General features: G+C 45.2%; 1 protein-coding gene across 4 annotated transcripts in view; it reads left to right on the plus strand.

Moving 5' to 3' along the window:
* Window positions 1-26,793, plus strand: part of Fry (FRY microtubule binding protein) — a 390,417-nt gene that overhangs the window by 329,627 nt on the left and 33,997 nt on the right. For all 4 annotated transcript variants that reach the window (XM_050161917.1, XM_050161914.1, XM_050161915.1 and 1 more), the window contains 8 exons: window positions 22-201; window positions 2,656-2,817; window positions 6,515-6,589; window positions 10,880-11,050; window positions 17,933-18,133; window positions 18,495-18,656; window positions 21,633-21,799; window positions 23,097-23,286. In XM_050161917.1, coding sequence (XP_050017874.1) covers window positions 22-201; window positions 2,656-2,817; window positions 6,515-6,589; window positions 10,880-11,050; window positions 17,933-18,133; window positions 18,495-18,656; window positions 21,633-21,799; window positions 23,097-23,286 — 1,308 coding nt within the window. The remainder of the gene's footprint in view (window positions 1-21; window positions 202-2,655; window positions 2,818-6,514; window positions 6,590-10,879; window positions 11,051-17,932; window positions 18,134-18,494; window positions 18,657-21,632; window positions 21,800-23,096; window positions 23,287-26,793) is intronic.

Below are 26,793 nucleotides of genomic sequence, written 5' to 3' on the forward strand. Positions count from 1 at the left end.
TTGGATGTTTGTTGCCAACAGAGCATTCATTGGAGGGAAGCATTGAATATCTTGAAGCTGGTCGTTTCTCGATCGGCCAGCCTGGTGCTGCCTTCCTACCAACACAGCGACCTCTCCAAGATAGAACTCCACCGGGTGTGGACCAGTGCCTCTAAGGAGCTGCCGGGCAAGACCCTGGACTTCCACTTCGACATCTCAGAGGTCCTGACCTACTGTGACTCCTTCAGTGAACTGTAGCCTGGGTATCTGGTGGCCACGGGTAAAAGGAGTTGCCTAGAGAGAGGAAGGTTTACATTTGTTTTAAATGAAGACATCTGAAGCCTAAATTAGGTTCTGTTCTAACAGTGCATGAGTGTGGGGCTTTCAATGGGGAATTACTAAAACTGGAAACCACAGGCTGGAGATGGCTCAGTGGGTAAGAGCACCCACTCTCCAGGCACAAGGACCAGAGTTCAAATCCCAGCACCCAAGTAAAAAGCCTGGGATACCCATGTGTGTCCATAATCCCACCACTGCAGGTAGAGAAAGGGAAACACTGAGAGCTCATAGGGCAGGCTACACAACATGATGAGTTTCCACTTCAGTGAGAAACCCTGTCTCTGGGAAATGAGGTAAAATATGATGGAAGACCAGCCTCCCACCCAGTGTCCTGCTCTGGCCTCCACCTGCCCTGGGTGCAGGCGTCTGCATGGATCACTCAGAGGAGAGAGAGAAAGTGAGAGAGATTTCTTCATTGACTTTCACTTTTTCCACATTCAAGATGTGACATCTGCCTCTATACTTAGTATTAAAATTATATTAAGATATTAATTACAGGAGGTGGTGGTACACACCTTTAGTCCCAGCACTTGGGAGGCAGAGGCAAGCAGATCTCTGTGAGTTCAAGGCCATCCTGGTCTACACAGCAAGTTCCAGGATAGCCTCAAAAAAAACATAACAAAAAGCAAATTTGGGGGGCTGGAGAGATGGCTGAGCGCTGAAAAGCACTCTTTTCACTGGCTGCTCTTCCAGAAGACCTGGGTTCAAGTCTCAGCACCCACATGGCAGCTCACACCTCTCTGTAACTACAGTTCCAGAAGATCTGGCACCTTCAAAGACACACATGCAGGCAAAACGCCAATGCACATAAAATAAAAATAACTAAATCTTATAAAAATATTAATTCAACAACCATATTTAACTTTTTTCTCGGGGGGGGGGGCATTTTTAAGCCTTTGACTTGAGTTTGTTTTGATCCAAAAGTCTAAAGAAAGCATTCTACAGTTAGTTGCATCCCTCAGCTCCCAAGGGCTCAGATCTGCTCCATAACTGTAGCCAGGTTCAGAAGGCTCTGTTCACTTTCAAGGATCTCGAGCTGGTGTCGGTAAGACCTCCTGGGAGACAGAATTTAAAAAGTGCCCCCTGCCTGACCATATACTGTCAGACTCTCAGAAGGTGAACTTTATAAAGTATTGCACAACACTTTGGCCATGACATCATCCATTTGAATAACTGAAATAATAGAAATAATTCAGATAAAAATAGTCATATTTGAGAGGACAAAAAGATGGATGACTAGAGATTGAAGAGAAGGAAAATGAACTTTAATCTTCTATTACAAGAAATTTTTGCAAGTTTGGCCTGATGAAAGAAGCCTATAATCTCAGCACACAGGAAACAGGCTACAGGTCCAGCCTGGTCGATGGAACAAGTTCAAGGCAGGCAGACCAGGACTACAGAGAAAAGAGACCAGGGTGGGGGTGAGAAGGAGGGAGGAGCGGGGAAAAGAGTTGTTCAAGCTCAAACATCTGGAATTGACTTAGCTGGCCTCTCTACTCGCTTCAGTCTTCATGGCTTGAGTCTGAAGCAGTGATTCTCAGCCTCCCTCATGCTGCAACCTGTGGGCAGAGTCCGAGCAGCTATTCCCAAGTAACCGCAGAGAGGCTTACTGTTACTATTGCTATTACTATTAATTACAAATGCTCGGCCGATAGCTTAGGGCTGTAGCTTGTTTTTAGCTCGCTCTGAGGACTTGAATTAACCCACTTCAGTCAATTACGTGCTGCTGCATGGCTCATTGTTTATTACCTCATTTTGTACACGTCCCGCTTCCTCTGCCTGTGGCTGGCGACTCCTCTGACTCCACCCTTCTTCTCCCAGTATTCTCTCCACCCCCCAAATCCTGCCTAGCCATTGGCCAATGAGCTTTTCAGTAACCATGAGAAAAATACATATTTACAGTGTACAAAGACTGCTCCATTGCAGCGACCCTTTAATACAGCTCCTCATGTTGTGCTGACTCCCGGCCACAAAATTAACTTAGTTGCTATTTCATAACTGTAATTTTGCTACTGTTTTGAGTCATAATGTAAATATTTTTGGAGATAGAGGTTTGGTGAGGGGTTCGTGACTCACTGGTTGAGAACCACTGATCTAAAAGATAGTGAAGTCATTGCATTGGTTTCTTGCTGACCACCAGGGTGCTCATGGTGTGCAAATGGCTCAAAACGTGTCTTGAACACCAGGGAAATGAGCCTGCGTGTGACACTGACTTTCACTGTCTGATCTGGCTCTAACGACGTTGATCAGTTTTTAATTACTTCTAGGCTGACAGTTCCTTATACTGGAGAAGCGTTAGGGTGGAATAATCATACCTCTGCATTGTTCTTTCTCCAGACGCCAATCATCGGGAGACGGTATGATGAACTACAGAACTCCTCTGGACGGGACGGGAAGCCTAGAGCAATGGCTGTCACCCGGAGTGCGTCGTCCACCTCCTCAGGTTCCAACTCCAATGTCCTTGTTCCTGTGAGCTGGAAGAGACCCCAGTATTCTCAGGTATAGTGCCCTATGTGAAACTAAAGTCTGCCATTCACCACTACCCCTAGTCGTGTGGCCATGCAGACTCCGGTGCCTCCAGCGATGGGGTCTCACAGCGTTGAAAGGGCAATCCTTCTGTCAGGAACAGCCCGTTGGGTTTAGCTGATCGACTCTTGCCTCTTCGCTTATTGGTTCTGGTTCCTATAGTTTGGGGAACAAACCTGAGCTTCCCTTCATGTGGTAGCCTTATGTAAGGTAGTCCTGACCCTCGCCTCCTACCCATGTCCAAATGAGTTCTCAAAATACCAGTACCTGCTGTCCCCTTCAGGAGCTCACCTCCAGCAATCTAACTTCCTCCCACTAAGCTCCCCCTCCTAAAGGGTCCCCCATCTCCCAGTAGGCACTGCAGGCTGCTGACTAAGCCTTTAGCATGTAGGCTTTTGATTAAAAATTGAAGATCAAAATGACAGCAGCATCCATCTTAGCTCTAAGCACAGTTGCACCCCCCAACTGCTGACAGCTGCATCCCAAATGTTAGGATTCAGAGCCTTACACTCTCTCTCCTCACTGCCCCACCTTCCCTTCCCAAGTCCTTGGTCTCCTGCTGGCCCCTCTATTAGCTCCATTCTCAGAGAGACCCTTTCTATAGGAAGCAACAGCAAATTCTAGTGGCTCCAGATTGTCATGGCTTTGGGTTCTGACGATTTCAGAATGGAGACTCGCCCTCTTCTGACATCCACAGTAGTTATGGAAAAGGAGCCTTTTGTGAGATTGATTTATCTTTAGTCCATGTGTATGAGTGCTTCCCCTGTGTCTGTATGCCTGTGCACCATGTGCATGCAGCACCTGTGGGAGCCAGAAGAGGGCACCAGATTCCCCGGAACTGCCTTCCAGATGGTTGTGAGCTGTCTTGTGGGTGCTGGGAACTGAATCCAGGTTTTCTGCAAAAGCAACTAGTGCTCTTAACCACTGAGCCATCTCTCCAGCCCAGGAAAAGGAACTCTTGCACAGTGCTTGAAGGAACAGAGAGGAGACCTTCCCAGGATAGAAAGAAAGCCTGGGTTGTTGGAAACAGACTAGGTGGGCACCAGGCAAGCCCAGTACTGTGTCTGCACACCTCACAGCTGCCACCTACAGAGCTGGAGGCCAGCACAGAGCCTAGCGGCACACTGCAATAGCTGATGGCTGAAATCATAGTAGTCAAGGAGATGAGAACAGTTCACTCCTGAGCCTTATTGCTCCATTAATTTCATCTCAGATTTGGAGAATGAGACTTGGGGAAATAACTGAGAGATCTCCGTCCTTCAGCAGCAAAGCCCTCCTGTCTGGCTTTGAAATGGTCCCATATTGAGAAATCCTATAATTTGGGGTGAAAGATGCAGTGAACCAAGTTCCATAAAGAAAGAAAATCTTGGGCTGGAGAGATGGCTCAGTGGTTAAGAGCATTGCCTGCTCTTCCAAAGGTCCTGAGTTCAATTCCCGGCAACCACATGGTGGCTCACAACCATCTGTAATGAGTTCTGGTGCCCTCTTCTGAACTGCAGACATACACACAGACAGAATATTGTATCCATAATGAATAAATAAATATTAAAAAAAAAAAGAAAGAAAATCTTAGCCAGACAGTGGTGGCGCACGCCTTTAATCCCAGCACTGGGGAGTCAGAAGCAGGTGGATCTCTGTGAGCTCGAAGTCAGCCTGGTCCATGTAGTTCAAGGACATCTAGGGCTACATACAGGGACCCTGTCTCAAAGGAAAAAAATGGAGGAGGAAAAAAAAAGGAGGAAGAGGATCTTATCATGAATAGCAGCTTCTAGAAGTTTCCATCTAACAAACCAAAATCAGATAAAAGGAGTTTTGCAAGATTATTTTATGACTACATTAACATCTCTAGGTTCATGATATTTCTTTTCATTATAAAGCTCTCATTTTCTTTTTGGAAAATGTAGTTGATTCTAGAAGAATCTTCATACATAAAAGGTTTCAAAAGGAGGTTTATGAAGAAAAACAAAAGGATTTAATTCTGACTTTACCATGGTTTATGAATAACAATGTTTTCAGTCTACAGACTGTAAAAGTATGCTCTCATTGGAGCCATAAAAGGCTTATTCTGTAACAAAGTAGATTTCTTCCTGATGGAAGGGAAGCCAAGCCTTTCGGAAACTGAAAGTGATAACATACAAGAAGCGATGTCCAGGGAGCCCACGGATGGCCACGGAAGGGCCTAGGGATTGATTGTCATGTAGACACACACCCACCTGGATAACAGGGTTGCTCTATATGGCTCAAATATAGAGAGAGCCTTGTTTTAGTTAATACTCACTTTAAAATTAATAATATAGGGCTGGAGAGATGGCTCAGCAGTTAAGAGCACTGTTTCCTGTATAGGACCTAGGTTCAGATGCCAGCTCACAAGCATCAGTAACTCCAGTTACAGGAGACTGATGCCCTCTTCTGGCCTCCATGTGCACTGCATACATGTGGTGCACATATACACATGCAGGCAAAACACCCATACACATAAAATAAAAATGGTTTTAATTTTAAAATAAATTTTAAAAGAGGGGCTGGAGAGATGGCTCAGAGGTTAAGAGCATTGCCTGCTCTTCCAAAGGTCCTGAGTTCAATTCCCAGCAACCACATGGTGGCTCACAACCATCTGTAATGGGGTCTGGTGCCCTCTTCTGGTCTGCAGGCATACACACAGACAGAATACTGTATACATAATAAATAAATATTTTTTAAAACTAATAAATAAATAAATAAATTTTAAAAGATGGCTAGGGATGCATCTCTGTGTTAGGAACAGTTGCCTAGCATGCATTGCAGCCCTGGACTTACTCCTTAACACCTCAAAAAAATAATTTTCCATTTTTAACTTGATGTATTTTTGAGGGATTGTGCATGTACCATAGCACATGCCAACCGTACCATATGTGTGGAGGCAATGGGACAATTTGTAGAGTCAATTCTCTCTTTCCACCATGTGGGCTCAGGAGATCTTACTCATGGAGCCAGGCTTGACAGTGAGCATCTTTACCAGCTGGGCCATCTACCCAGACCTGATAGCAATTTGTATAACTCTGCTGAATAGTTTTCTGTCAACTTAACATGCACTAGAGTCATCAAAACTACGGGGACCTGATTGAGAAAATGCCTCTGAAAGATCAGGCTGCAGGCAAACCTGTAGGCCATTTTCTTAATTAGCGATTGATGGGGGAGGGCCCAGCACATTGTGGGTAGGTGGTCCTGGAGTATATAAGAAAGCAGGTTGAGTAAGCCACGGGAAACAAGCCAGTGAGCAGCATCCCTCCATGACCTCTGCATCAGTTCCTGCCTCCAGGTTCCTGCCCTGTTTGAGTTCCTGTCCTGATTCCTTCAGTGATGGATTGTGATGTGGAAGTGTAAGCCACATAAACACTTTCCTCCCCAACCTGCTTTGGTCATATCAGTTCATCACAAAAATGGTAATTCTAGTGAGGACAGTTAACTCAGCATATATAAAATATTTGAATATGCTGCTGTTATTTGACTGTGCCAAGTCTGTGTGTCTTATACCTCAATTACCTGGAACTACATTTTCAGCATGACCGTCCACTCTTTGTAGCTAGGACCTATCCTATTAAGGCAGATATGCTCATGGGACCCCAGAATGAAAACCTGTGTTTTTATTTTGTTGTTGTTGTTGTTGTTGTTGTTGTTGTTGTTTTTCCAGAAAAGAACAAAAGAGAAATTGGTTCATGTCCTTTCTCTGTGTGGCCAAGAAGTCGGACTAAGCAAAAACCCATCTGTAAGTTCTATCATGTACCATGGTCATCTTGCTATCGTATTGCTTTTGCCTTTCATCCATTCTGACATAATTTTTGGAAGATTCTAATGTGAATGACAGGTCTGATAGCCACCATCGACATTTAGCCCACGTTACTCCTCCGCTCCCCATGAATTGTCATCTCAGTTCAGAGACAAGGAAGGGTTTAACTGATGTCAGTTATGTTCAGACCTCTGTTTATTTGTGTAAACACACCCAGGCTACATCACCACATATGTGATAGTGTCCGCCACATCTCCATGATTATAGGCGAATTCCTCGGATTCCTCTTGAAAATAGTTTTGCTCATTGCACGCTCACTGTATTATGGTATCACCATTTTACTTATGTAAAATAGCATAAAAGTAAGGGTGTATTGGCAGAAGTTCACTAAAAATATTATAGTCTGCTCACTAGTCATATCACAATAGAAAAAAATTTATCAAAACCAGACAAGGGAGGCACACGCCTTTAATCCCAGCACTCAGGAGGCAGAGGCAGGAGGATCTCTGTGAGTTCTAGGCCAGCCTGGTCTTCAGAGGGAGTTCCAGGACAGGCTCCAAAGCTACAGAGGAACCCTGTTTCGAAAAACTAAAAACAAAAACAACCTAACTATTTATCAAACGATGCCGTATAAAATTTCACTGGTGTTATAGATAGAAAAGAAAATGCCTTCAGGTTTTCAGATGAACAGATGACCAATGCTCAGAGGCGATTTCTGAAATTAATAGAAAATTCAAATTTCTATTGAGCGTATTTTTAGAAAAAAAATGCTAAAAACCTCAGGGCCTGGATTCTATGTATATTTTTGTAGCTTACAGTATCTTTAGTCTATCCTTATTTATTTTTTCAAAACAGTGTTTCTCTGTAGCTTTGGAGCCTGCCCTGGAACTAGCTCTTGTAGACCAGGCTGGTCTCAAACTCACAAAGATCCGCCTGCCTCTGCCTTCTGAGTGCTGGGATTAAAGGCATGAGCCACCACCGCCCAGCTAGTCTTCCTTTAAGAAGAAATAGAGAACTAAGTAATTTAGAATCAGTGCAGATTTCTCTGTGAAGCTGTGTTTTAATGTCCCAGATTGTGTCTGCTCCACATGAGCGGGTAAAATAATAGCCGCCCAAGAAAGCTTGCCAGCGTGTCACTTGATCGCTCGTGTGGCTTGTGGGCTTCTGTTTAAGTTACCCTTGGAGTGTGTCTTCATGATCAGAGAGTTTGCAGCTGCTCCGGTGGCATTGTTCAGGGCACGGTGGCCCACGGCAAAGTGGAACCAGAGCCTCGGGTTCTGTTGTGCACAACGGCCAGGCGGGGCTGCTTCTCACTGATGCTGTGGGCAGCACTTTTCCCCTAACTTCACACTGAACACCCTCGGATTTTCTGGTGACAATGTCTGCCTGTATTAGGTTCCAATCATTACAGTGCACACCAGGAAAGTGTCTCCATGGAGGAAATCGTACTCACGTTGAAAATGCCATGGCCCTCTGTTTGAGTTCTCTTACATGCTCGTTTGTGATCCTGCTCACACGAGTGTGTCATGTTGCTTACAGTTCGTGGGGAATGGGTGACATATTCCCTACCCGAAATGCTTGGGACCAGGTTGCTCCCGGCTTCAATGTATTTTAGATTTTGGCGAACCAAGGTATGTTTGATCCAGTGGTCGTTCCTCAAAATCTGGACTTCTCCAAAATTTGAAAATTTGGAGCATTTTATCACTTTAAAAGTTTTATATTTGGCCAGGCAGTGGCGGCGCACACCTTTAATCCCAGCACTCGGGAGGCAGAGGCAGGCGGATCTCTGAGTTCGAGGCCAGCCTGGTCTACAAGAGCTAGTTCCCGGATAGGCTCTAAAACTACAGTAAAACCCTATCTTGAAAAAAAAAGTTTTAAACTTAAGCCAGATGTGGTGATGCACGCCTTTAATCCCAGCACTCAGGAGGCAAAGGCAGGAGGATCTCTGTGAGTTCAAGCTCAGCCTGGTCTACAGAGTGACATTCAGAACTACAAAGAGAAACAAGAAACATTGTCTCAGTAAATTAATTAATAAATAAGAGCTGCAGATTTAAAACATTTTAATATTTTAGATTTTCAGACTGAGATGTTTAATCTATACAGTCCAAAACACAGGGCTGGGGGGCTGGTGAGATGGCCCAGTGGTTAAGAGCATTGCCTGCTCTTCCGAAGGTCCTGAGTTCAATTCCCGGCAACCACATGGTGGCTCACAACCATCTGTAATGACGTCTGGTGCCTTCTTCTGGCCTGCAGACATACATACAAACAGAATGTTGTATACATAATAAATAAATAAATATTAAAAAAAAAAAACACAGGGCTGTGTTTACAACACTAGAGAGAAAAAAAATACTACATGCCATACTCGTTCACTCTTTATACCCTGGAGAGAGATTGGTTATATTTCTGTTCTTCTAATAATTTGCCTACTTTAAAAGGAACCAGGAAATAATATAATATTTATATCAAATGTCAACACAGAAAATAACTCTCCAAAAATAAGATACTCGAGGCACAGTTTAGTGACAGTGGCCTGGGAGCACAGACTCGGGTTGACCCATGGAACTTTCCTTATAAACTGTGATGTTTACCACATGCACTGTTGCAGACAGCAGTCAGGTGACATGAGGCAGGGGAACCCCTGCCGCTAGACGTCACCTGATGACATCCTTAGCTTCGACTGGCCGAAGCTAGTGGCCTACGAAGAATATAATTCAAAGGTTTTACTTACTAATCAAATGGCTGTTGGGTCAGAACCAAGGGTGAGCAAAGGATTGTCATCAAGAGGACTAGAAATCGCCCAAGATGATCTTAGATCAGCAACGTGCCAGCTCCACAATAATGGAGTTCTACTCGCTCATTCTTTCCTTATGGTGGGAGCGGTTGCTTTTGTGTCTGTTTTGGTTTCTATTTTGGTTTTTCAAGACAGGGTTTCTCTGCGTAACAGCTCTGGCTGTCCTGGAAATCACTCTGTAGACTAGGCTGGCCTCAAATTCTCAGAAATCCATCTTCATTCACCTCCCAAGTATTGGGATTAAAGGCATGAGCCACCACCACCCCATGGTCATTCATTCTTGTAGAATCTTCAACACAGGTATGTCTCCCCCACACCCATTTTTTCCCCTGGGGATTTCAGTTCACAAAAGAAAGCTTTCGATTTGATTTCATATCTGTATTCAACAAAGACTGGCTAGCAAACCCTTTGCTGTCTATTAGTTCTTCAAAGTTCTATTAAGCCAGGCATGGTGACTTATACCCGTAAGCCTAGTAACCCAGAGACTGAGGCAAGAGGACCGTCCTGAATTGGAGGCTAGCCTGGGCTACATAAAGAGTTCTAAGGCAGCCTGAGAGACAGAATGAGACCTTAATCTCAAAAATCAAAAACAGAACAAACCATTTTTTTAAAGATCTGTTAATGTCTCAGTATCTGGGCATGGTGGCTCGTTCCTTTAATCCCAGCACTTGGTTTTTATGTCTCTCTCTCTCTCCACCCCACCCCATGGTTTTGCTGGAGCTTGAACCCAGAGACTCTTTACATGAGGCAGATGTTCTGCCACTGAGCCAAACCCTCTGTTTATCCCAGCACTTGGGAGGCAGAGGCAGACAAATCTCTGAATTTAGGGACACCCTCATCTACATAGAGAGTTCCAGGCCAACCAGGACACACAGTGAGACCCTGTCTCAAAAAGTTAACTAATTAAGAAAAAATTTTCTAAATGAAAGGAACCCAAGCCTTGGGATTTGGCTTCTCTTTACTAACCCTTCCCAGTCTCTGGTTAGTCTCGCAAGGATTGAAGCCTTTGTTCCCGCGGTTCATTTTACAATAACATAGCTTAACGTCATCCGTAAAATATTACTTATGGACATTTGATTGTGGAGGTAATGTCTAAACTCAGTAATCTTAAAAAGAGTGGAAAATTTCAGCTGCTCCAGTTTGTTTGTGAACACATGCTTAGTTGTTTTACACACACACACACACACACATACACACACACACACACACACACACACACAGTATCCCACTGTCCACTCTAACAGCCAGTCAACTCTAGAATGCTTTTGTAGTGTAAGCACTTGAGTGTTTGCAGCGTGTTTAATCCGAAGGCCCCTGTCCAACATAAATAATAAAAGAACTTTCTAAAAATACCCACGTAAGGAATTAGGTGTGTACTGGAGACACAGTTCTCCCGGGTGCCAATGGCCATCACTCGTTGCACAAACAACCGAAGGAAGGTGAGTTTCTCAAGAAAGGATTCCTCTGATTCCTAGGTGATTTTTTCCTCGTGTGGGGACCTGGACCTGCCGGAGCACCAGACCAGCCTGGTGTCATCGGAGGACGGCACCCGGGAGCAGGAGAACATGGATGATACCAACAGTGAGCAACAGTTCCGAGTCTTCAGGGACTTCGATTTCCTGGATGTGGAACTGGAGGATGGGGAGGTACGGTGTAGTCTCTGTCGTGGTCACCCTCTCAGTTTGTCCTGGGCTGACCAAACAGTGTCGCTTTCTCTGCTGGCCACTCTCTACAGCAAGGTCTCTAGTTGGGAAGCTATAAACTCCGTTTTGAATCCACTTCTCCGAAGCACAGCAGCTTCACTTTTGCAAAAGTTACCCCACCCTTCCTGTCTGGGCTTGCGGCAAAGCTGCCAGCTTCTTTCTACATGGCAAAGATCTGAGTCGTAATAACTACACAAAGACTGCGTGTGTAGTCCAGGGAGGGGGACTTTTTCATTTAATCACAGGAATGCATCATTTCTAAGCAAGTTCACTGGGACCTGGGCAAAAAGAATATGCTAAACATTTCATTCCAAATGTAAAGTCGCTGTGATGTAGGTACTTCAAAGCCAGCTTGCCACCCCATGAGATCAGAGCCTGAGGGCTCCTGCATTCTTGTGCTGTGTTTGATGAAAGCATTAATGCTTGGGATAAACTTTAAAACATGAGACGGGGACCTACTGTCTCTTCCCTGCTTTGGGTTAGCTGGTGGTCAACATTCCAGACCTCTAGAGCCGCTGAATTCAGGTCCTGGCAGGCGTGTACAGATCTGCTTGTTTGGAATGGCAATCATGGTAATGAGATGCTCTTCTGCTATCTGTGGGTCTAGGAGGAGGAAGAGAATCATCTTCATTTGTACAACTCTGGGCTTGTTCCCTGGGAAGGGCAGTGTTTTGCCTCCAGGGAATGAAAACTCAACTGACTGAGTGAGATTCTGCCTAGTAATGCTGCCTTGGTCCCGTTCCTATTGAATGCAATGCACTCTCGGTTCCAAGGGCTTTCGCCTGCTTTTGCAGCTAAATAAGAGGCCCCAAGTTAAAGTTTATTATAGCCTGCAGTAGGTGGGTGTCTCCTAACTTAACCTTAATCTTAGGGGAAAACAAGATTCTGAGTGGCTGCCTGAAAGAACGTGACTACAGGGGGGTTCACCCCACTTATGTCTAGTTGAGGCCAAAGTGCTGTCTTCGATTGCCCTCCCAGGGCCACATTTTGCACTAGATGTCCCAGCAGGAAAGATGCAGATACACAGAATAATCATTATTTCCCTAGATAACACACTGAGCAAACCCAGACCTAAAAGCACTGGCTGAGGTTGGCACCATTGGTAGAGTGTTTGCCTACTATGCCCAAGGCCCTGGGCTGTATCTCCATCTCTGCCCCGCCCCCAAAAGCAGTTAAAAAAAAAAAAAGTATTGCTGGATGTTACTGCTAGGTGTGGCACACGCCTTTAATCCCAGCACTGGAGAGGCTGAGGCAGGTGGAACTCAGTGAGTTTAAGGCCAGCCTGGTGTTCCAGGACAGCTAGGGCTGCATAGTGACACCCTATTTTAATAAACAAAAGAAGCTGGGTGGTGCACACCTTTAATCCTTCACTCTGGAGTCAGAGATAGGCGGGTCTCTGTGAGTTCAAGGCCAGCCTGGTCTACAAGAGCTAGTTCCGGGACCGGCTCCAAAGCTACAGAAAAACCCTGTCTCGGGGGAAAAAAAAGAAAAAAAGAAAAAAAAAAGGTTAGGGGGCTGGAGAGATGGTTCAGCAGTTAATAGTACAAGCTGCTCTTCTAGAGGACCAGGTTCAGTTCCCAGCACCTACCTGGCAGTATACAGCCATCTGTAACTCCAGTTCCAGGGGGAATCCTATGCCCTCTTCAGGCCTCTGTAGGCACTGCCTGGGCATGGTGCACATATTTACCTGCAGACAAAACCCTCCATACACATAAAATGAAATAAATATTTTAAAAGATTAACATGTGTATAAGGAGCTTGAAATAAGAAAAATTTATGAGAACAAAGGGATATACGTCTATAGTCCCAGGTACCTGAAGGCACTCTTGAGCCCAGGAGTTCAAAGTCAGCTTAGTCAGCACAGAGAATCCTAGTCTCCGTACTAAAGGAATAAACCCTCAAGGTTGTTTTGCAGTGTCTGAACTAAAATAAAATAAGACACTGAGATGTGGACAGGACATGGAAGCATTTGAGCATCATCTCAAGGTCTGCCCTTTGAGCCAATGGGTATAATAAAGCCCTACCTGTGGACCCACTCAGTCAGCAGGTATGGGGTGTGCAGCGCACTCAGACGCACAGCTGGCATCCTTTATACCAGGACAATCCCGCCAGTGGCAAATAACCGGTGATAAGACAGCAATGCAGGCATGTTCTGGCTTCTCCAATCGAAGCACGGTTGCCTAAACAGAAAACAAAGAGCAAACAAACGCCCAAGCTGTTTTTGTTGTGTTTATCCCTTGTCATTAAAAAGCTTCTGGAACTTGAATAAAATCTTCATAAGGGCTTTTGCCCTTGAAGCTCGCAGGATCTTCCGGGCTCTGTGTCCTGGATTTCACATCCAAGGTAGACTGACCACAACCGCAAACACTTTTAGCCTCGTGAGTGTGGTCAGCTGGTGCCACTTTCTTGACTCTCTTATCTCTCCCACCGTTTTCTCAGGAAGGAGTATTCAGGCATTTTAAATAAACAGGTGCAAAAGGCAACAGCATTGTCGTTGAAGTAGGGAGGAAGCTGTTTCTAAAAGCGGCCTCAGGTCACTTCAGTCTCCCCATCTTCCCAGAAGACGTGCGGGAACTCTGACGTTGACTCTGACGTTGACTTTCTCACTGGGGTTAGCGCATATTTTCCTTCATTTATTTTAGGTTGTGTCTACCAAAGAATATGTTGTTAATTAACACTGTCAGTTGTTGTGTGCAAGCTAAAATGTGCTGGAGTACTTTATACAATCATTTAAAATAGACCTTCTGTTTGTTTTTCTGTCCATTCAAACTGCCTCCCAGGAACTTCAGGTAAGACCCTGCTATTCCTAATTTGTGCACTGGCGGATTGTATCATTGCATATTATATAACAACGTGAGTGATTCCTTCTCCCCCGCATCCCCTCCAGCACACGAATGCCTGTTTGTGTCTAGACTTCTAGTTAGCTGTGTGTGATAGTAGGTGGTTTTTGTTTCATTTTGTTTTGTTGCGCCCCCCCCCCCGTGGCTGCTCTTGTATGGAAATATATTCTAAAATACAAAAATGCTTTATTATCCTTGGTTCTGGAAGTTGCATGGTTGTATCCCTTGAGAGGAGACAAGTCTTCGAATAGGGTCTATGGCTAGGCACCCAATTGTTCCTGATGGGGCAATTACACACTGGATGAGTTCTGCTATTCTGGAGAAAGTGAGATCAGACTAAGGATGTGCTTAAGTGATGATAGACTGTCTACTTAGCACAGATGAGGACTGGGTTCGATCCCCAGCACTGCTGAAAAACAAAACAAACAAACAAACAAAAAGAAAAAGGAATTCACTTCCTTTTCTAAGACTCCAAAGCTAGCTCTCTCTGTCTGTCAATAGATAGATTTTCATCCAAGCCAAGTGTCCTTCAAGAAAAGGGCGGGCCGATAGTGAGGACGCCCTGGCACCTGTCTTAAAGAAGCTGACCCATGACCCTGTCACTTTAGGACTCACTCTAAGTAGCTTCATCTGGAGAAATATGTTTGATGACAATTGTTTTCTTGGCTGGGGTAAAGCTCAATGGTAGAGTGTTTTCTTATCGTGCACAAAGTCCTGCTTCCGTCCCCAGCACTCCAATGATTACAACAGCAATCATTCTAACAGAATGTTATTCGAAATAATTTCAGGACTATCATTTTTGACATTTCTGGGGTATTCGTGAATATTCTGCTGCCCCAGCATAAACTCTGGGTGTTTTGTTTACATTTGATAACTGTATGTGCAAATGATCCATTTGAAAAGATCTATATTCTTACATACATAATCTGGCATTAGAAACAAACAGGGTTTGGGCTTTTAACTCTGTATGTGACATAAGGTACAAACTGTACATCTGGTGGAGAGACAGTATGGCCAGCCCTCACTGAGGGTATTTTGTGCCACGCTGAGAAAATTGGACTGGGGGCTGGAAAGATAGCTAAGTGGTTAAGAACACTGACTGCTCTTGCAAGGGACCCAAGTTCAGTTCCCAGCACACCTACATGGCAGTTCACAACCCTCTGTAACTCCAGTTCCAAGGGATCTTACGCCCTCTTCTGGCCTCCACTGGCACAGCACACACATGGCACACAGGCACACATGCAGACAAAACATTCATACACATAAAATAAAAATAAACTTTAAAATAGAAGCTGGTCTGACTTTCACCCATGATAGAATTTTGTTGTGTTTGCTAGAAATCCAACCCAAGAAACTGTTAAAAAAAAAAAAAAAAAAAAAAAAAAAAAAAAAAAAAAAAAAAAAAAAAAAGGCTGGGCTGGAGAGTTGGCTCAGCCGTTAAGAGCACTGACCCTTCTTCCAGAGGTCCTGAAATCTGGTGCCCTCTTCTGGGATGCAGGTATGCATGCAGGCAGAATATTGTATACATAATAAATCCATAATCTTTTTTTTAAAAAAGGCTAAGCACATGTTCTACCTCTTAGCTACACCCTTAGCCCATCCTCCATGGCCCTTACCTCGGAGTAGACTAGGTAAGGGTTGCTCCACCTCAACCCCTCAGCTACCCTCAGGGAAATAATTTCAGCCCCTTTGCCTGGAATAGAGCCAATACCTCCTCTATTGAGACGGCTGTGATCCGTGCCTCCCAGTTCTTATGCCCCAGGGGGTTCAGGGGTTGTCACAGGGTCAGGGGTCCCCCACATCAACAAGAGCCCTGTGCTGGCGCTCTTACCTTAGATACCCCGTGATGCTTCAGACTCAGGGCCAGTGGAGGTGACCTGACCTCCAGAGCTGTTGCTCGTGACTCTGCCCAACACATCTATTCATTTGGGACAAGGAATCTGGTGTTGTGAGTTTGTGTTTATGTCTTTCTCCCAGGGTCTTCCCCTTCTCGCATCTTCATTTCTCTTTAATTTTGTTCCTGTCTTCACAAGTTGAATTTTTCTTTTCTTTCAAGACTTTTTGGTCGTATACATTTTTTTCACATTCCAAATAGAGTAGTTACTTTAAGGAATTAACTGTTCCTACCAGGAAGAATAAAACCATGGATTTTCTACTGGGGGGGGGGGGAGGCTCCATGATAGTGCTCAAAATTTTGGGATTTTGGAATACTTCAAATTAGGAAAGCCCAACCCATACAGCATAAAAGCATGAATACAGAATCAGGTTGGGTTCCCAGCACCCAAGCAGCTCAGAGCCATCCATAACTTCTATTTCAGGGACCTGATGCCCTCCTCTGGCCTCTCTGGGCACTGCATGCACATGGTGCACGTGCGTGCATGCATGCAGGCAAACATACACATAAAATAACAACAAATAAATCCAACTGGGCAGTGATGGCACACACCTTTAATTCCGCATTTGGGAGGCAGAAGCAGGTGGATCTCTGAGTTCGAGGCCAGCCTGGTCTACAAAGTGAGTCCCAGGACAGCCGGGGCTACACAGGAAACCCTGTCTCAGAAAAACAATTATAATAATAATTCGTAAGTCCTAAAAATACCATAACAGGGAGAGATGGCAGTAATAGTGTCTGTATCTGGAGCAATGTGTTTAGGAGTCTTACTATTGCTTTCTCTCACAAATAGCCAAAGCTATTTGGACAAGCTAGGTCAATGCTTGTTACAGGAGAGGCGTGTAACACTGCGGTCTGTGACACCAGGGAGACGCGTGTGACACCGAGGTCTCTGGCACCGACAAATCTGCCTTACCTGGAGTCAGGAACAAGAGACTTGAACCCGAGTAGGAAAATCGGCCTCCCACCCAGCACACTGTAGGCTCACTGGCGGCTCTCGGGTTGTCCTGCTGCCCGCTGACAGAAGCTCTGTTCTGCTTCAGGAGCTGTCAGGCCACATCTCAGATGGTCACTCTATGGGGCAGAAGTGGCTAGTTCTAACCCAGGTGACCTCATTTAGACTAAAATGTGTTTGTCATCAGGGTAGAGACCTTCCTCTAGTCCTGAGAGAAAAGCAAAAGGCAAATCCTATATTCATTTCTGCAAGAAAACAAAGTTATGTTTGCCAAACAAACAGACTTATTTAATAGCTGGTGTTTGCGGACTGCTCTGAGGTAGAGCTCCAGGCTTTGACACTCCGTTGTAGAGCTAGGCCGGTTCTCTGTACATCAGAATGGGTAAGTCAGCAGAAACAGCAAGAAATTTACCCACTTCCCTGCTTGCGATGATTTACAGATGAACTCTAAGCAAAAGCCAAGATGCAGCTTCCATGTAGCGCATGGCCCGCCAAACATTGTCTGGCTCTCACAAGCCTTTAACGCTGCATTTTATCTGTAGAATCTGCTGTGGCAGACAGTCTGGGGTGTTTACATAATGCTCTTATACTTAATAGCCAAGAAATTCTGGAATGTGCTTCGAGCAAATTTGTTCCTTTTTCTGAAAACTCTTCAAACGGGCTGGTGGGAGAAGGGAGTACACACTAATTTTCAAGTTATTATAATATTAATGGTCTCCCCTTTTGGGGACAGATTTTTGAAAACACAATAGTTTTCTAGGGTTTACCAAAATCAACTATATATATGTGTGTGTGTGTGTGTGTGTGTGTGTGTGTGTGTGTGTGTGTGTGTGTATATATCCCATCCAAGACTAAACAATGAGACCCTGTTTCAAAAAAAATAAAAAACCATATGTATACACACACACACACACCAAAGAGAAGAGCCCCCCACTCTACCCATGAGATAACACTCTTTGACAGACAAGGTCCGCCCTTTTGTCTCCTCCCGTGGTGAACTGAGGCCTGGGTACCAAAGCAGATGGGAGCGTGAGGGTTGATGCTGACCGCTTTCCTTTCTGCGCTGGGACGGACTGACTGTGGGAAGGCGTGTGTGCCAGGGGCTGGGGCATGAAGAGCCGCCTGTGCTGTGATTTCAGGGAGAGAGCATGGACAACTTCAACTGGGGAGTGCGCAGGCGTTCCCTGGACAGCCTGGATAAGTGTGACGCGCAGATCCTGGAGGAGCGCCAGCTCTCCAGAAGCACTCCCAGTCTGAGTAAAATGAACCATGAGGACTCGGATGAGTCATCGGAGGAGGAGGACCTCACGGCCAGCCAGATCCTGGAACATTCAGACCTTGTAAGTAGGGGCACTCCCACTGGAGAAAGGGAGGCCTTGCCTTTGGTTTGGTGTGGTTAGGTTTGGTTTGGTTTGGTTGTAATTAAATCAAGTTTTGTTTCCAGCTAAATACACTTTCTGTGGCTGCTGAGCTGAAATCTGGACTCTCGGGTGCGGGCTAAGTGACCTCTTCGCCATAGGTGGCAGATGGCACCATGAGGCCACAGTCACACTGGGTTGCCCACCGCTGTGTTGACGGTCCAGTAACAATGATGTAGAATCTGGGAAAATCATACCTGTCAGCCAACACCTGGAGAGTGATGGTCTGCGTTCTTTTGACAGAAACTCCGTGTTACATTTCTTTCCTTTGCTTTCTAAACAGATCATGAATCTCTCCCCCTCCGAGGAGGCCAATCCTATAGAACTGCTCACCACCGCCTGTGACTCCACCCCCGCCAACCCCCATTCCTTCAACACCAGAATGGCAAGCTTCGAGGCTTCTTTGCCTGATATAAATAACCTGCAGATTTCAGAGGGGTCAAAGGTGAAGAGATTTGGGAAATTTTTATTGTAGTTTCCTGGAGTGTGTGTGGGGGGGGGAAGAAAAAAAAATCCTAGGTAAGAATTCCTACTTCATTCCTGGGATCTCAGTGAAGTGGCTGAGGCCTGTGCTCCTGTCCCGGCACTTTGTTTTCTGCTCCAGGACTTGAGCAGACTTACTTCCCTTTGATTGAGAGGTCAGGCCTGAGGCCTTTATAGAATGAAATAATTGGCTTCTGATTGGTGGAGAGAGATGGTTGTGGCTGGGCATGGCATATTATCAAACAATACACCAAGGGAGGTGTAGGAGTATACACGCGTGAGGGGGGAATTTTTTCTTGTGTAGGAACCAATTATACAATTTTCTCATTGATTCAATGCTTGCCTCTTGGCACACAATAGGAATATTTAATGTCAGTCACACAAAATTATGCTGGGTCTGAATACAGTTCTCCTAGCTAGACTCCCCGAGGAAAAACATTACCCAGTGCATATCATGTCTTAAAAGGTTGGCTTTAAAACAAAAACAAAAAAAAAATATGGCTATTTTATTTAAAGTTTTATCTAAATTTTTATTTTATCAAAATTCACAGAAAATGCCCTCGCCATAAAACCATGCACTTGCATGCTATAACAGCACATATGCCCTTTAGTATAAATTTTTTTCTTCATAATTAGAAATGCCAAAATAGTGTATCACAGTTAGAATAGAATCAGTCTTTCCCGGCCAGGCAGTAGTGGCCCAAGTCTTTAGTCCCAGCCCTGGAAGGCAGAGGCAGGTGGAACTCTGTGAGTTCAAGGCCAGCCTGGTCTACAGAGCAAGTTCCAAGACAGCCAGGGCTATTATACTGAGAAACTTTGGGGGGGGGGGTAATTAATTATTCCTGACCTTCGCTTTGGCTATGGTTTTGCAACTTTGAAGAGAAAACTGTGGGGTGTGTGTGTGTGTGTGTGTGTGTGTGTGTGTGTTACTGCTAAAGGAAACTATAACACTTTCTATATCATTTTACAGTATACTAAAAGCAGATCTGAAATCAAGAAACCCCTGAATGCTTTAAACTAATAGCAACTACTTAGGTATAATTATCTAAAAATATTAGAGCTTAAATAAAAAATTATTTCTAAGATTGCCCCAATTCAAAAGTGAGAATCAGGACTATAATTGGGATTCTTAGAGATAGAAATGCCCCTTTTGGAGACAAAATAATATATGCACACACCCCCAAAAAAATCTTGTTCTACAGTCAAAAATACTAGAATCCTAAGGTTAAAACCTTTTAAGTTGAATTTCTTGGAAAAGCATCATAAAACATATGTGATATACTGAACACATGCTGTTTCTCAGCATGAATCCATTCTTTCCATTTTTCTTTTAAATGCTAGTAGGTAGGTAGGTAAGTAGGTAGGTAGGTAGGTATATTGATTAATTGATTGATTGATTTCTTTTAAGAAAAATAATCCAATTTTATCAAAAACCATTAAGTCTTGTTTCTAAAGACATCTATTTTTGGGGGGCTGGAGAGATGCCTCAGTGGTTAAGAGCATTGCCTGTTCTTCCAAAGGTCCTGAGTTCAATTCCCAGCAACCACATGGTGGCTCACAACCATCTGTAAAGAGGTCTGGTACCCTCTTCTGGCCTGCAGACATGCACACAGACAGAATATTGTATGCATAATAAATAAATAAATATTTTTTAAAAAAAAGAAAAAAAGACATCTATTTTCTCATGACCAAAATTTCTGTAGTATTTGATATACTTAGGATGCTAGAGAAAACCCAGATTCATCCATAAGAACTCGGCACCTCCACGGACACAGCCTGTCCCGTCTGTCTAATCTAGCTCTGACATTCTGGCTAATTTCTCATTAATCCTAAATTCAGAATACTATAAACCAAGAGCCAGATGTTAACCCCTGGTAAGGGTCTCTACTTCACCTTGAATTTGTTTCTGTTTTAAGATGACTCAGAGAAGCAGGTACACGTATTTCCTTCCTCGTCTTCTCTGATGTATGGTCCAGTTCCTTCCTCTCGCAGAACAGTCCGTTCTCCGGCTGGCTTCCTCCCTGACCTCAGCTCAAGCCCAGCCTCTTTTTCCAGTTGACTTTCTGAATCTCTTCCCTGCCTCCCACTGATCCAAGATCAACTTGCCCTAGTGCAGTGAGTTGTTCTTGTTTATTGACCGCACTCTGGCGAGGTGAGAGCCACCCTCCCACCTTAGCCACTGCCCTTAGCGGGTAGCAAGAGGAAGGCAGGCATGTGGGTGAGTGGTGGAGCGCCTTCTGTAGAGAGAGCCTGTCACCCCACCACAAACACACTAGATTCTTCTCTGAGCACCGGCTGTGCCATGCACCAATGCGTCTACATTCTGGCCTTCACTGGAAAAGGGATTTTCTACTGGAGAATAGGCCTGGATGTGCCTGTCTCTAAAGCTGGAGCTGTAAAATCAAAGTTTAACTGCGGCTGGCTTCTTCGTGGTTTTGAAAACTCCAGTGGTCCCATGAGCCCCCCCCCCCTGCCAGGGACGGGTCCAGGCATTCATACACATACACATCAACTCTTCTAGGAGTGCTGAGTTCTTATGAATACAAAGGCGGTAGATTCTCTTGCCGCTCTCACCCTAATGGCCAACCTGACATTGAGCAAATACTTCGCACGTAAGGCAGAGGTTGCTGATCTATAAACATGGAAAGTAGACAAGGGAAGGAAGGTGTTTCTCTGACCGTGTCAAAGTTAGCACTAGTACAGTACGAACACAGATCAAATGTGATCATCTCCCGAGCCCCTCAGGGGTGATTATGGAAGAGACCGGACTGGACGGCAGACAGTAGAGAACGGATACTTCAGAGAGAGTTTCCGGATGCAGTTCTAGAAAGTAAATGTCCCCACTTCCGTCCCTCTAAGGATTTGATTTCTGCTTCAGTGGATCCAGTTTTCTACTACACATTCTCAGACGTTGGGGTTTTAAATTTTGTCACTGCAGGCTGAAGCTGCCCCTGAAGAGGAGGACACCACGGTGCAGGAAGATGACCTTTCGAGTTCCATCAATGAGCTCCCCGCAGCTTTTGAATGCAGTGACAGCTTCAGCCTGGACATGACTGAGGCAGAGGAGAAAGGCAATCAGGGTCTGGACCAGTATACTCTTGCAAGGCAAGGCAGCCCTTGGCGAGATGGGAGGCAAGGGCATGCGTACAACAGTGGGTGGCAGTCAAGCTACTTACTAGCTTGAGTCTAAAGCCACCGGTCCTCATCCTGTGGAGATTTCCTAACAGGGAACCTGGCAATCATCCATGTGGGGCTTTTCCATGGGATCACGAAAGAATGGCCTTGCAGGAATTTATAGGGCCAGCCGAAAAAGGCCCTGGGGACATGAAGCTTTGAAGATAAGCAAAATATGAAAAGCTTGAGAAGGAATTCTTTCCCTTTAGAGTTGAAAGACACGGACAAGGGGCTCTTTACAACCTAAATTACTGCCTCTTAAGTGAGTGTCTTGCAGCCTAGTGGCTGAAGCCTCTGAAAGTAGTAACTTATACAAGCACAAAGAGAAGGTGGGATAGATGAAGACATCCTACCGTGCATCAATTCGGTGTCTGCAGTGAGCCCACAGATTCTAATGCTGTTTGGATCAGCTTAGAACAAAGTTACAATGTTATATTTGCACTTGTGGATGCTGAAAATGAGACCTAAGTAACAGCCTGTGGCTAGACAGAGAACGTCTAACCACCAAAAGAAAAAGCCTAGGGAACGCCCTGAAAAGAGCAGGCTTTGCTCGTGTATCCCTTGCCTTCCTCCAGTCCGCCTTCTTCCTTCTGTACTCTTTCTTTCATTCCTGCCCTGTCCTCCCCATCACTGAGTATTCTGAGCATTTACGCACATGCGTTCATTGCCTGTCCGCATCAGGAACACATTTGCAGCATCCAAAATTGAACCAGAGTTCAACTAGTTCTGAGTGCGAAGTGTAGAAGGATGATAATGGGGAGCTGGGAACAGATGATGGGTCTGAGGCCTGGCCCCTGGGAGAGCAAGGGCTTGCTGAGGGGTAGAAGAGATAAAAATGCCTGTGCAAAAGAATTAGGAATGAAAGAACTAGGCCTGGAGGCGAACTCCTTTGAACCCAGCACTCAGGAGTGAAAGGCAGGCAAATCTCTGTGAGTTTAAGGCCAGCCTGGTCTACATAGTGAGTTCCAGACCGGCCAAGACTATATAGTGAGACCCTGTCTCAAACCATCACCCCCAAGCAAAAAGGCAAAAAGAAGAATTATAGAAATATCAGAGGTATGAAGTCTATTTTCTTCTAACCTAAAGAAAGCCAGTTCCCCAGAGGGCCCTTGAAGGGAATAAAGGACCCACTCAGCCACCTCAGCAGGCTGACTCTTGGGTGGTGAATTTGTACAGCTGGGTACAAGAGGCTGTCACTTTTTGATGTGGTGGTTTCCGTGTTTTCCAGCTTTGGAGAAGGGGACAGGGGCGTGTCCCCGCCTCCCTCGCCCTTCTTCTCGGCCATCCTCGCTGCCTTTCAGCCCGCCGCCTGTGATGACGCCGAGGAGGCCTGGCGCAGCCACATTAACCAACTCATGTGTGACTCAGACGGCTCCTGCGCCGTGTACACATTTCACGTGTTCTCCTCTCTGTTTAAGGTATGGGCTCAGGGAGCATCCTGAGGACAGCTGAACGGCTGTGGCTTCCAGGAGGGGTTAATGTCCCTCGTCGCAATCTCCTCCTTTAGAGACTGGTTCCTCCACCCACCGCTTCTGCTCAGCCTTTATTGCCTGGCCCTTGTGAAGAGGTTGGACTCAAGTGGTTTCAGGTCGGCTGCCACGAAAGGATTGTGTCAGTGGGATAAGCTACACTTTTTCTCTGTTGGTGTTCTCAACGATAAGAAACCACAGTGTCTTGGTTAGGGTTTCTATTGCTGTGATAAAACACCATGACCAAAAGCACCTTAGGGAGGAAACAGTTAATTTGGCTTGCAGCTGACAGCCCATCTTGAGGCAAGCCAAGGCAGGCACTGAAGCAGGACCGTGGAGGAACACTGTTGACCGACTTGCTCCCTGTCCCATGCTCAGCCTGCTCTTTCTTTTTGTTTTTTCAAGACAGGGTTTCTCTGTAGCTTTGGAGCCTGTCCTGGAACTCCCTTTGTAGACCAGGCTGGCCTCGAACTCACAGAGATCCGCCTGCCTCTGCCTCCTGAGTGCTGGGATTAAAGGCGTGTGCCACCACTGCCCAGCTTCAGCCTGCTCTTTCAATGTAAGCCAGTACAATCTGCCCAGGGTTGGCACTACCCACAAAGCTCTGGCCCTCCCCTCATCAGTAGTTAATCAAGAAAATGTCCCATATCCTCGCCTACAGGTCAGTCTAGTGGGGGCATTTTCTCAATGGAGGTTCCCTCTTCCCGAATGACTGGAGCTTGTGTCAAGTTGACAAAACACTAGCCAACACACATGGCACCGGGACCATTAAGGGGATCTTTAGCTTGCCTACTCCGGTGTCTCTGAACCTCTCTCCTTTTCCTTAGAACACACTGAATATTTCATAATGGTTGAAAATGTTTTTTAATACCAGGCAAGGTGGCACACAACTTGTAATCCCAGTCCTTGGGACACAGAGGCAGGCGGGTTGTTGCAAGACTGGGGATAACCTGGGCTATATAGTGAGTTCCAGGCTGCTCTGGGACTACAGAATGAGACAAATTTTTTTTCTTCTTAACATTTATTTTATTACTTTTTGAGAGCTACATACAAAAGTACTGCCTTAGTTAGGGTTTCTGTTGCTGTGAAGAGACACCGCAACCCGACAACTCTTATAAAGGAAAACATTTAATTGGGGTGGCTTACAGTTCAGAGGTTTAGTCCATCGTCATCATGGTGGGAAGTATGGCGGCAGACATGGTGCTGGAGAAGGAACCGAGAGTTCTACATTTTGATTAGCAGGAAGAGAGTGGGAAACTGGGCCTGGCTTGAGCATTTGAAACCTCAAAGCCCACCCCCAGTGACACACTTCCTCCAACAAGACCACACCTCCTAGTAGTGCCACTCCCTGGTAGCCAAACATTCAAATCTATGAGCCTATAGGGCCGTTCTTATCCAAACCACCACAAGTATTGTATTTATTTCAACTCCACCCATACCCCCCACTCCCTCGCAACTTCATGACCTCTTCTGTAATTATACACACATGTATACACATATATAAATACAACCTGCTGCGTTCGTCAAGTATGGCTCGTATGGACATGTGTTTAGGGCTGACCACTTGGGATTGGATGACCTATCTAGGAGCCCATCCCTGGAGAAGACTCATCTCTCCTTTCTCAGCAGCCACTGATTGCCCATAGCTCTTCATCTAGGGGTAGGGCCTTTTAAGATTTTCCCCATTTAATTGGCATGTCAGGTAATTAGTGTTTTCTTTGTGCGGGTCTTGTGTAGGTGACCATATTGTTGAAATGCTCCTCATATACCTAGAAGGCACTATCTCATGACAGATGTCATGATGTTCTGGTTCTGACAGTGTCCGTCACCCCTTTTCCTTGATGTTCTCTGAGCCTCAGCTGTAGAGGTTATGTTGTAGAAAAATCAACTGTGAACCTCAGTGTGGAGGTTGTGCTGTAGACATATGGACAGTGAGTGGGCACCAAGGTCAGTTGTTTGCTGCATTTTGACCAGCTGGGAATTCTATGGTGGTCTCCATCCGCTTGGAAGAGATGCTTCTTTGACGAGGGGTGAGAGCTACGCTTGTCTGTGGATACAAAGTCTGAATTACTTCACACATTAGAACATTTTCTAGTTCCATACATTTGCTTGAAATTTTCACAATTTCTTTTTTCCATACAGCTGATTGGTACACACACACACACACACACACACACACATACATGCACACACATGCACACACAAATGCACACCTGAATAGTATATATGTAACACATTCTCACTACTCAGTCATCAGTTGAAGGACATTTAGGCTGTCTCCATTCCCCAGCTTTTGTGACTAGATCAGCAATGAGCCTTGCTGATCACATATTTCTGGAGAGGAATGTCAGTTCCTTGGTCACATGCCACAGGGTGATATACTGGGTCATATGGTAGGTCCATTTTTAGATTTTTGAAAATTCTCCATGCTGATTCTAGAGTGGCTGCACCCATTTGCAGTTTCACTAGATGAGTGTTCCCTTTCCCCACCAGTGTTTGCTGTCCATTGTTCTCTTGATTTTTGCCATTCTAGGTGGAATAAAGTGAAATATCAATATTTTAATTTGTATTTCCCTAACTACAAAGGATGTTGAACACTTAAGATATTGCTTAGCCATTTATTTTTGTTTCTCCTTAAAAATTCTCCATCCAGCCAGGTGGTGGTGACGCACACCTTTGATCCCAGCACTCGGGAGGCCGAGGCAGGCAGATCTCTGAGTTCAAGACCAGCCTGGTCTACAGAGTGAGTTCCAGGACAACCAGGGCTACACAGAGAAACTCTGTTTCAAAAAAAAAAAAAAACAAATAATAAAAACAAAACACTGTCCATTCCGATCCATAACCCTTTTTTAATTGGGTCGTTTGTTTTCGTGACTCTTTGGTTTGTTTGGGGTAGTTCTTTGTATCGTCTGAATGTTAATCCTCTATCAGATGTATAGCTGGCAAGGGTTCTCTCCCACTCTGTGGGCCTCCCCTTCACTCAGTTGTTTCCTTAGCTGTACAGAGCATTTTAGTTCCGTGGGGTCCCTTGGTCAGTTGTTGACTTTACTCCCTGAGCAGATGTCGTCCTATCCAGAAAGGCCTTTCCTACAGCTGTGTCCTGGAGCTCACTGCCTGTTTCTCCTTCTAGAACTTTCAGCATGTCAGGTTTGTTGGCCCATTTGGGGTTGATTTTTTGTGCAGTGTGGTAGACATGGATCTGGTTCCATCCTACCGCATGTGGACATCTAGTTTTCCCGGGAGCATTTGTTGAAGATGTTGTCTTTTCCCGGTGTGTATCTTTGACCTCTCTGTCAGATACCGTGTCTGCGGTTACATGTACTCATGTTTGGGTTTTCTGTTCTGTTCCACTGGTCTACCTGTTTCTATTACTGTAGCTCTGTATTGCAGCTCAAATTCTTGACTGGCGATCCCTATAGTGGTGTAATGTTCTTTTGATCAAGATTGCTTTGGCTA

Source organism: Alexandromys fortis, unplaced genomic scaffold (genome assembly GCF_014885135.2).
Source record: "Alexandromys fortis isolate MF-2015 unplaced genomic scaffold, M_Fortis_MF-2015_v1.1 scaffold_118, whole genome shotgun sequence".
NCBI classification, from domain to species: Eukaryota; Metazoa; Chordata; class Mammalia; order Rodentia; family Cricetidae; genus Alexandromys; species Alexandromys fortis.